The sequence below is a fragment of the Choloepus didactylus genome, chromosome 2 (assembly GCF_015220235.1).
Source record: "Choloepus didactylus isolate mChoDid1 chromosome 2, mChoDid1.pri, whole genome shotgun sequence".
In the NCBI taxonomy this organism is placed as follows: Eukaryota; Metazoa; Chordata; class Mammalia; order Pilosa; family Megalonychidae; genus Choloepus; species Choloepus didactylus.
The window spans coordinates 233,565,128-233,576,362 of NC_051308.1; the positions used below are offsets into that span (position 1 = coordinate 233,565,128).

The following is an 11,235-nucleotide window of genomic DNA, read 5'->3' on the forward strand; positions in this document are numbered from 1 at the left end:
TAGAACGGTTAGTCCTCTCATATTTCTGCCCAGCTGCCATGTAATAAGTTCAGGGCAAGCGCCCTGTCTTCCTCATCCTGTTCCCTCGCCACCCCCTCAGGCATAATGCGCCTCAGTGAAGATTTGCAGGTTTGTAGCCCTTTGGCTGCTTTCACTCTCACTAGAAACAGCCCTCCTGGTAGCCAGGGTTAAAGCTTTAAAAACACCAAATCCAATTCTCCCAGAACAGATGTGCACTTTAGGGTCAGGGAACCCTTGGTTCTGAGTCTAGTTTTCCCACTCACCAGCTGTGTAACCTCATTCTAGTCACGTTAAACCTCCCAGTCTCCTCATCTGCAAAAGAAAAGGGGATAAAAACATTTCCTATGTGGGTCTGTTTATAGACTTACATAAGGTAACCTCTGGAAAGCCCCCATTGCCTGGCATTTAGTAGGCTCTGAATAAAGCTTAGCTCTTTTCTTTTTCTGTTTATATTCTCTTTTAAGTTCAGTTTTATTGAGATATATTCACATATCATACAACCATCCGTGCTGTGCAGTCAGCTGTTCACAGTACCATCATATAGTTGTGCATTCATCACCCCAATCTATTTTTGAACATTTTCCTTAAACCAGAAAAAGTAAAAATAAGAATAAAAAATAAAAGTAAAAAAAAAAAACCCAGATCACCCCCAACACCCTATTTTTCATTTAGCTTTTGTCCCCATTTTTCTACTCATCTATCCACACACTGGATAAAGGGAGTGTGATCCACAAGGCTTTCATAATCACAGTCACCCCTTGTAAGCTACATTGTTATATAATCATCTTCGAGAGTCAAGGCCACTGGGTTGCAGTTTGATAGTTTCAGGTATTTACTTCTAGCTATTCCAATATATTAAAAACTAAAAAGGGTTATCTATATAGTGAGGAAGAGTGCCCACCAGTAAAGCTTATGGATTATTCCTCACAAAACAGTGACTTGCCCTACCGACAGCATAGCAAGAAGACCCAGGTAAAAAATAAGCAAAATAGACGAGTTCTGGGTAAAAATCCTCCTGCATCCTGTCCAAGGGCATTCACTGAGCTGCCCGTGCTGAGTGAGAGGCCGGGCGCCTAGAGTTGGGAAGGACAGAGCTCACAGCCTCCGAGCGGAATTAACTCCAGGAAGGCAGGGACTTTTTTGCTCACCCTTGTATTCCCAGCACCTAGAACGGGCCAGGCACATCTTAAGTGTTCAATTATTATTTGTTGAGTGAATGGAAAGAGTAAATGAATCAATAAATGAGTGGCTGGACGGTACAACCCAGGGACCTCCGACTTTGAGCGGGTCTGGACCTCTCTGAGTTCCGGGTTCCCGTCGGTGGAGCCCCAGGTGTTTGGTCTCCGAAGCCCTGCCGAGCAGAGTTCATAGAGAGAGAATAATTATAATAATAGCAACCGTAATAACTGAATTTATTGAGCTCTGTTTATGGCCAGGCACTGTGGTAAACAACCCTAGGAGAAAATAATATTGGGAAGGGGAGTGAGGCACAGAGAGGTGGAGAAGACTCCTGGGGGAAGGGGGAGTTGATCAAGGTGAGTGAGTATTTTTGGAGGAAAGGCTCGGGCTCGGCCTGAGCAGTGGAGACACAAGAGATCCAAGGCCCAAAGGCGAGGCCTCTTACGGGGCGCGGTACGCGGAGACGACTTGAAGGAAGGACAAACACCCTCTTCCGGATGCCGCAGCGCAACCCCGCCCCCCGGCGTCTCCATGGCAACAGTCGCCGCACACGCGCTTCAAGCACCGCCGCCTGGAGCCGCGTTGTGCCGAAGCCGGACGCAGGGTGGGCGGAAGCAGGGCGGGCGGGCTGGAGGCGGGAGCTTGGGGCGGGCTTTAAAACGGGCAGTCTCCACCCGGCCTGCTTTGCAGACGGGGCTCCTGAAGGTGAGAGATGGTTGTTCCCGGGAGTCGGGATCGAGAGGGTAGAGGAGAAGCAGGGCTGTGTGATTCTCCCGGGGCTGATAATAAGGGGAGTGGTGCTGTGTGAATGGCCCGGGACAATAATGGGATGCCTGTTCCCCAGGGGGCGAATTAGGGGAGAAGGGACTGTGGAATTACCTCTTCTGGATAACAGGGGTGTATAACTGCCCCCAGGACAGCGAAATGGAGCCTGGTCCCCAAGAATGCTAATCGGGGTAATAAATAAGGGTGGGAGTCCATAACTGCCCCATCTCCCGAAGAGGGAGCTGGGGCCCCATAATATAGGCGGAAAGCAGGATTGAGAGCGATAACAGGTCAGGCGCGGGACTGTTACCCCTCTCCCCACCCCCTACTTTTAGCATGCTGCCACCTACCTATCCCATCGGGGTGCCCCGCCATGGCCAGACCACCCATCCCCGGCTCAGTGATCGTCCCAGACTGGCACGAGAGTGCCGAGGGCAAGGAGTACCTGGCATGCATTCTGCGCAAGAACCGCCGGCGGGTGTTTGGTAAGTGTCCCCCCTCCTCCCACCAGCCTGTCACCTGTTGCTCCTTGGGGAGAGCAGAGAAGCAGAGCAGAGAAGACCTGTCTTACTGTCCTCCTCAGCCTTGGGAACCCCTGAAAGCCCTATCTCTGGGGCCCCCACCCTGGAATCTCTTTAGAGTTTATTCCATCATCTGAGCCAGGAAGCATGGAAACAGCTGGAACACTGCCAGGAACCATTGTCATTAGAGATGCTGTTCATTGAGCCCTCACCCGGTGCTGGGTACTTTACAGTCTCCCGTTTAATCTCAACAACACAGTTTACAGAAGCAGAGAAGTTGGGAAGTTTGTCCACAGTCACGCCCTAGTAAGTAGAGGCAAGCCTCTTCCATGTCTTGCTGTCTCTGGGGTAAGACACTGTTCCCCAGGATGAAGCCTGTCACAGAGGCAGGGCAGGCTGAGAATGAGAGGCAAACCCACAACTTAGCACTTTCAGGTCCCACACCTAGAGCTTTGTCATAATTTTGATTCTTTTCTGCAATTTGTAAATTAAAAACATCTAAACAGATATTGAAATATTGATTCTAGTAACTGACAATACTTTTGCTGATATTTCCCCAGTAAGGAAAGAATTGTGAAAAATAATGCTTTTACATGTGGAAAATCTAGAATGTGATAATTGCATAAAACCGTCTCATACATCAAACTTAACGACAACAACAACAAAAGCTGCCATGGCCTTGACTCAGTTGATAGAGCACCAGTGTTCTAAGCAAGCCCCTCATCCAGGGATCCAGTTGAAAAGTAGATTCTAATCCCGTGGGTTTGGGGCAGGCTGAGATGTGGCACTTCTAACAAGCTCCCATGTGGCTCTCATGCTTCTGGTCCATGGACCACACTCCGGGCAACAAGGGTTTCCAAACTACGGTCCTCTGGAATTTTGGATCCAAACTCTTAGTGTCTTCAGCAATGGACACCAAGGTTGGCAGGATCTTCCATTATCTTAGGGTCTTCACATCGGTCTCTCACACATGTGAGGGTTGGGTTTGCATCATCAGTAATTAACGATAGCCAAAGAACAAATGTGTCAATAATTCACCTTTTTCCTTTTTAAACAAATGAGAACAGATTCAAGATATGACCCCCTTACAAGGCCATTGTCCCTCGACTTCCCCATGGTGGTTGAGAGCCCAGATTTGGGGTCGTGCAGACCCAGGCTTGATCTACCCAGGGGCCACCACTTCCTACCCACATGCCCATGAATAAGTGACTTAACTCTCTGGCCTCAGGTTCCTTCTCTGTAAAATGGGGACAATTGAAGTACTGACCTCATGGAGTTGCTGGAGGATGAACAGGGATCGTGTATGTGGTGGCTGCTCAGAGTCCGGCACACAGTGGTGCTGACTGCGTGGTGGCCGTCTCTGTTTTTATTACATCACCACCTGAGTACAAGACAGTTGGATGCAGGTGGAGCTGGTTTGCTGGGAATTACTTAGAGCCCTGGACCATGCAGCTGTGCCATAGCCAGCAACAAGCAGCCCTGCTTGGAGCAATGAAACTTCTGATTTATCTTCTGTAGTGGTTTTCCTTATCTGCAGATATTTTAGGGGTTTTGTTAATAGCAGAGTTTATCCACTAGAGCATGTCACTCGTTGAATATCATCCAGCGCCCCCAAAAAGGTTGAGAACAGCTGATATATAAATATCAGCCGACTGTTGGTAAGACCTTAGGCCAGTCTCTTTGTGTCCCAGGCCTCTGTAAAATCTGGATGAGCCTCTGGAGCCATGGGTGGTTAGTGCTTAGTGAAAAAAACAAGATTTGATGGGGCAAGTGCAGGGTTGACCCCTGACCTAGCCTGGCTCCTTCCTCGCCCCAGGGCTGCTTGAGCGGCCCGTGCTGCCCCCTCCCGTGGCCATCGACACTGCTAGCTACAAGGTCTTCGTGTCCGGGAAGAGTGGAGTGGGCAAGACGGCGCTGGTGGCCAAGCTGGCTGGCCTGGAGGTGCCTGTGGTGCACCACGAGACCACAGGTGAGTGGGGCCCCGACCCATGCCAGCCTCCTGGGCTCTGCCCATCTCTGGAGACCTCCCCTGGGGTGGAGGAAAGAGCTGGGCCCTGGACCACACAGCCCACACTTACTCTGCAACTTTGGAAAGCCGCTTCACCTCTCTGAACCCGTGTGGCTCCTCTGTCAAATGGGGATAATAGTGCCAACCCCATGGGGTGGTTGTAGTGTTGGTCCTAAGACAGCAGTAGTAACTCACCTGCATGAAATGTGCTTGGGAAATGCTAATGTTCTTTTTGGTTTCCTTCCGCTGGATGCTGCTTGAGCCACTGCACTGCTGTCATGCCTCAGTGCTCTAGGGCCCTTGGTCCCGTACATATGGGTGAAGGGGCTTTGCCATGGCTAGGGCTGAGGCCGCATCTCTCTGATAGACCGGAGGCTCCTCCAGGATAAGACTCTGCTTCCTCCATCAGACTGTGCCTTCCCCATCAGACTGGGTTCTCGCAGGGCAGAGTGGTTGTGCCTCCTCCATCAGACCCAGAGTCCTCCCAGGAGAGGGATGGTGCCTCCCCCATCAGACTGGGCTCTTTCGGGGCAGAGGGATTGTGGCTCTAGATTGGGTACCCACCGGGGCAGGAATGCATTCTTCTTTCTGTTTCTTCCTGGCCCCTGCCCCCTCTACTCCCGCCTCCCCCATGCTAAGTGTCAATCCTGACCTGTCCCTCTCCAGGCATCCAGACCACTGTGGTATTTTGGCCAGCCAAACTGCAGGCCAGTGACCGTGTTGTCATGTTCCGCTTCGAGTTCTGGGACTGCGGAGAGTCTGCGCTCAAGAAGTTTGAGCACATGCTGCCGGTACGCAGGCCAGTAGGCCTGGGTCAGCTCCAGGGAGGGGCTGGTTGTCCAAAGTGGGCTTCTGAGTACAGATGTCTGAGCTGGCTCACCCTGTCTGCAGGAGCCTGAGCTGGGCATGAAGGGGCTGAGGGGCTGCCCTGGCTGGTAGACCTCTGAGCTGGCTTTAGGGACTGGGCCCCAGCCCGAGCTGTGTCTTGGGGCAGCCACTCCCTGCTCTGGGTCTTGCTATCCCAATATGTGAAAGGAGGGATTAGGCCAAGACTTCTCAGGGCCTGGGGCCCCACGCCTCCTGTCGGCCTCTCCATCCCCAGGCTTGCAAGGAGAAAGCAGATGCTTTCCTCTTCCTCTTCTCCTTCACCGACCGCGCCTCCTTCGAAGACCTCCCTGGACAGCTGGCCCGCATAGCAGACGAGGCCCCCTCTGCCGTCAGGATAGTCATTGGCTCTAAGTATCCTTTGGGTGGCCCCCAGGACTGTCAGAAGCTTCACTAGGCAAGGTGCAGAGTGAGAAGGTCAGGGAACCTGCCTCTGCCCAACCCTGGGGTCCAGACCCATGGACTTTTTCTTAAAAGGTGCCACAGGGCCTCCCCCAGACTCAGGAACAGGGCTCCATAGAGGGATAGTGAAGGCCGGGTGGGAGGGGGCGGGGAGCAGAGATGCCTGTCCGGGTTCCTTGACCCTCCTCCAGGTTTGACCAGTACATGCACACAGACGTGCCCGAGCGTGACCTCACAGCTTTCCGGCAGGCCTGGGAGCTGCCCCTCCTACGGGTGAAGAGTGTGCCAGGACGGCGGCTGGCCGATGGGCGCACGCTGGATGGGCGGGCTGGGCTGGCTGACATTGCCTACGTGCTCAATGGCCTCGCTGAGCAGTTGTGGCACCAGGACCAGGTGGCAGCTGGCCTGCTCCCCAGTCCCCCAGAGAATGCCCCTGGCTGAGGGGTGGTGGCATCACGAATGGGCACCTGTGATCCCCACCCCTACCCCTCAGGTGACCGAGGTGACCCAGGACAGAGGGGCAGGACCCGGGGCCCGAGGCAGGTGTGGGGACATTGATCCCATCCCAAGGGCTGGCCAGAGAGGCCTGGTCAGTGAGGATGGGGGCCTGGGCAGCCAGTGAGGAGGGGGCGGAAGGCTGCAGGGCAGTGGGAACCATCTGGTCCGAGGGTGTTTCGGTGATTCCTGCTTTTCTAGGCTTCTGGACACTGAGGAGCCCCAAGGGCCTGTCCTCAAGGGTTCAAATGTCCTTCTCAACCTCCCGCCGCCCTTCCCCCTTCTGCAGTCCCCTCGGAGGAAGATTGGGAAGTGGGGGTGCTTCCACTAGGCCCTGGGCCTCAACTGACTGCAATAAAGAGCCTGTATCGATTGGGCTGTAACAGAGAAACCCCGAAATCTCAGGGGCTTAACTATATAGAAGTTGATTTCTTGCTCCTGTCTGATTTCAGGTGGAAGTGAAGGTAGAAAGGGGGGCTCTGATCCTTTCTGTCATTTAGATATCTGGGCTCTGACATCTTCAGCACGAGGCTTACAAATTCGCCTTGGGGCATCAACATCCAGCAGCAGACAGGGACCGAGCACATGTGGAAAGTCACCAGGCAGCCGTGGACCAGGTGGGGCACGTTATTTCTGCCCACTTCCTATTGGCTGGCACCCAATCATGTGGTCACACTGAGCTGCAGGGTGTGCTGGGAAATGTAGTCCAGCTGTATTTCCAGGAGGCGTGCCTTTCACTCTGTGGTGATCAGGAGCTGGCAGGCCAGGCTTAGGATAGAGGCCTGGCCAGCCTGGGTGGTGAGAAAGCAGCCCTGGGCGGGGGTGGGAACCAGGCCAGGAGGGGTCAGGGCTTGAGTCAGAGAGGCCAGCGAGGACCAGAGCAGAAAGGTGAATGAGCAGGCCCAGCCTGGTGTCTCACCCCTGCCCCATCAGCCAGACACTGCAGGCTATGGTGGGGAGACGCCAGGGGAGAGGCCTTTATACATTCTCTCTCCCCCTGAGTGACACCTCACCCAGTCCCACAGACGGAACCCTGGGCTGAAGCCTGGCCCAAATCTGACCCAGCTGGGAGGGCCCTGAGGGCCCAGGTATAGAGCTCCCCAAACCCAGCTGATCCAGAGAAGGCAGGCCTGGCAGCTCTGCACACCCCATGCTCACAAGCATGAGCTTGCACACATACTCCCACTCATGTGCTCACTCCCCCCCCCCCCACTGAAACAGTCCCCCCTCACCACCACCCCCAGAACACACAAGTGTGTGCCCCTTGCTCACTCACACCCATGGGCTCATCCTCACTCTCCCTGGCTCACATGGGCACACTCCTGATGCTCACACTCACCGTTCCTTGTTGGTATGTCCATGCACACCACCCATCTGTCCACCCTGGGCACTGTCCTGCAGCAGTGTCAACCCTTCCTGGACCTGGACCAGAGGAGGCACTGATTTTAGCACCTCCTTATCCTCAGCTCATGCTGAGAACTCAGACCCTGAGTTCCCCCATACCCCAAAGACAGCCCCTGGGCAGGACACTGCCTCAGAGCCCACAGCCCAGCTCTCACTCCTTCACTGCAGCCTTCAGCTCTCCTCCCAGGCATCACTGTCCACCCCATTCTCCTCTGTTCTTAACTCCAGTGCTAGACCCCCCCCCCCCCCAGGGCAGCAGCAGAGGGCAGGGGGCACTGGGTTCTACTTTGGGGCATGACCTGGTGTAGGCTGCCCCTGGTCCGTGAACCTTTAGCCATAAGTATTTGTGTTTTGAGCACCAGCGACCCCATGTTCCAGCCAGTTATCTCTGGGTTTAAAACTTGGCCAGGAAAGGGGCTTCCCCGTCCTCCTTGGGCACCAGCCGAGAGCCAGAAGGCTGCCCTGGAGGAACAACCAGATTCTCCCTCTGCAGGGCAGGCTTGTTTTCTCCCGGTTAGCACTGCTCTGGTCAGAGACTCAACCTCCTCACCCACCTTCACCCCAAACCAAAAGGAGAGCAACTCCCTTCAGGTGGCTCCCAGGGAAGAACAAAGTGGAGAGGGCAGTGGGACTGGGGCCCAGAGCCCTGCTACTACACCATCCCAGCGCTGCTTTCTCAGCTGCAAGCAGCCTTGGGGCCATTTTAATGTGTGGCAGATCCCCCCCAGAGGCCCGGAAGGGAGGAGCTGTAATTCTAACAGCCAATGGCAAGGGCCTTCTGGGAGGTCTCTAGACAGGGTCATGCCAAGAGTGAGTAAGAAATGTGTCTACTCTGTGATACCTGTGCCATGTGGACTATTTCTGAGATCTGTCCCATGGCCAAGGTGAGCCAGGGAAGAGGGTAGGGTAGGTGTTTGGGGTCCAGCTGCTGGGAAAATCAGGGCCTGCACCAGGTGCTCACCCTCCCTTGCAGCTGGGCTACCTCTCTGACCACCTGGGCTTGGTGTTCTTCAGCATCTTCAGGTCCTTCTGGGCCATGGCCTTCCTGGAGCACCGGACAGGCAAGAGCGCCCCCTTGGCCCACTGCTGGGACTGCAGTGACTTCTAGGAGGAAGAGGTGATGGCCAGCTAAGGCCCAGCATCCGCTTCCCAGGGTTCTCAGAGGCCACGAGGCATGCTGGAAAGAGCTCAAACCTTGTAGTCCAACACCCCAGGATCAAAATCTGGCTCCTCCACACACCTTCCTGGGTCCCTTTTCCACGCCTTCCCCCTTTCCTAACATCAGGATATCTTAAGGCTTTGTGAGGTTCACACTGGGAGTATTTGGAGTGTTCAAAGAGAACCTTCACTGGAGAAAGGCCATTGGCATCCGGAAAACCTGCCTGAAACTGGGAAGAGGGGGAGAAGCATTCCACCCACCCACCTGTCCATCAAGCATCTAATCCTTGATCCTGAACCTTTTTGCTTCTCTCCATCTCTGCAGGCACCACCCAGTCCAAGCCAGCATTCTCTCTCACCTGGACCACTGCAGGAGCTTCCTAAAAGGTCTCCATGCTTCTGTGCTTGCCCCCACTCAATCCATTTTCAGCTGCAGAGAGTTCTTTTGAAAACCTTAATCCTGTCCTCCTCAAAGCCTTCCAGTGGGTTCTCATTTGGCATGCATTTGAAAAACCATCCAGATGCCTCCCAGAGGCCCACAAGGCTCTGTGCGATTGGCCCTCTGGCTCCTTGCTTTTCCTGGAAAGAACAGGTCATTTCCAACCAGGGTCTTGGCACTGGCTGTTCTCGGCTGGAATCCTCCTCCTCTGGACTTTATATAGCCCACCTCTTGTCATTCAGTTCTCTACTTCAAAGTCGCCTTCTTAGAGAGGCCTTCTTTGACCAGCTCTTTGGTTCCCAATCACTTTTAATTTAATCACACCATTTCCCATTATACTCTCTTGTTTGTTTATTTTCTGTTTTCTGCCACAAAAATGTGAGTTCCTTGAGAGCAGTGTGTGGTGTTGATTGCTGTGTCCCTAGTGCCCTTAATGGTGCCAAGTGTCTAGAAGGTGCGTCAGTGAGCCAGGGAATCTGTCTCTCTACCTCCCCATCTGCCTAGCCTCAGTTAAGGTTGCCAGGAAAACAGAAACCAGACTAGGTATTTCCACAGAGAGAATTTAATATGAGGTATCAATTAAACAGGTGAAAAAAGCAGAAAGGAAACATTGCAGGAACGAAGTGTGAACAGTGCTGCCTGGAGTAATGCAACACACGACTCACATGACTCTAAACAGTGACCCTGGCTTTGCACATACTGCTCCCCCTTCCTGGAGTGCCCCCCCCCACGTCTCCCCCTATTTAGCACCATTTTATCTTTCAGGTCTAGGTAAAATGTCATTTCATCAGAATGGCATGAGGAATTGTTTTCCTTCACACAGCTTACTCAGAATTACATATCTGTGTTCATTTGTTTAAGGTGTGTCTCCCCAGCTAGTCTGTGAACTCCATGAAGGCAGAGACCCTGTTCAGTTTTTTTCATCAGGGAATATCCAGTATCTACTTCTGCAGTAGACAGAATCAGCATAGAATGAGTTAATGGTTATTGAATAAACTGATAAATTAATCTACTCAACCACCCATCCCCCCATCTGTTCTGGTTTGCTAGTGCTGCCTTATGCAAAATACCAGAAATGGATTGACTTTTATAAAGGGGGTTTATTTGGTTACAAAGTCACAGTCTTAAGGCCATAAAGTATCCAAGGTAAGGCATCAACAATAGGGTACCTTCACTGGAGAAAGGCCGTTGGCATCCGGAAAACCTCTATTACCTGGGAAGGCACGTGGCTGGCATCTCCTTGCTCCCATGTTGCGTTTCAAAATGGCATTCTCCAAAAAGTCAGCATCAGCTTTCAACATCTGTCCTCAAAATGTCTCTCTAAGTTGTAGTTGAGGTCCTTATGTTTGTGAGCTTTTATAGGGCTCCAGTGAACTAATCAAGACCCATGCTGAATGGGCGGGGCCACACCTCCATGGAAATAATCCAATCGAAGGTATTACCCACAGCTGGATTGGTCACATCTCCATGGAAAGAGCCCAATCCAAAGATTGCATGAAAGATAATGGTGTTTGGGGGGACATAATACATTCAAACTGGCATATTCCACCCCCTGGACCCAAAAATGACCTGATCTTTCCATATACAAAATACATTCATCCCATCACAATATCACTAAAACTTAAATCATTTCAGTAACAATAGGTAAGTACAAGATCCCATCAAAATCAGTTACAGGCGTGGTCTTGTCCTAAAGCAAAATACCCCCCTGGCTGTGGACCTGTGAAACTTAGAACAAGTTATCTGCTTCCAGCATACAAAGCAGGGACATTCATAGGATAAACATTCCCATTGCCATAAGGAGGACAGGGTTCACAGAACCAAAACAGTTCCTAAAACCCACAGGGCAAACGCCATTGGATTTCAAAGTCTGAGATCAATTATCAAATGATGTTGTATCCTTGGGGCTTGAGAGAGCGGCAGTCCCACACTTTCCAAGGGCTTACACAGTAGCACTT

The 11,235-nt window shown here is 52.6% G+C and overlaps 1 protein-coding gene across 1 annotated transcript; it reads left to right on the forward strand.

The window, feature by feature from the left end:
* The first annotated feature begins 1,863 nt into the window (after positions 1-1,863).
* On the forward strand, positions 1,864-6,667 carry CPLANE2 (ciliogenesis and planar polarity effector 2). The gene is made up of 6 exons (XM_037828406.1): positions 1,864-1,905; positions 2,301-2,450; positions 4,303-4,455; positions 5,161-5,285; positions 5,597-5,733; positions 5,973-6,667. The coding sequence occupies exons 2-6, from the start codon at positions 2,339-2,341 to the stop codon at positions 6,220-6,222; spliced, it is 777 nt and encodes a 258-aa protein (XP_037684334.1). The 5' UTR covers positions 1,864-1,905; positions 2,301-2,338; the 3' UTR covers positions 6,223-6,667.
* The last annotated feature ends 4,568 nt before the right edge of the window (positions 6,668-11,235 follow it).

Bases quoted from the DNA above. Each gene is read 5' to 3' on its own strand.
- CPLANE2 (XM_037828406.1), top strand. From the start codon at position 2,339: ATGGCCAGACCACCCATCCCCGGCTCAGTGATCGTCCCAGACTGGCAC. The intron at 2,451-4,302 runs GTAAGTGTCCCC...TCCTCGCCCCAG, and splicing joins GAACCGCCGGCGGGTGTTTG to GGCTGCTTGAGCGGCCCGTG. The intron at 5,286-5,596 runs GTACGCAGGCCA...CTCCATCCCCAG, and splicing joins AGTTTGAGCACATGCTGCCG to GCTTGCAAGGAGAAAGCAGA.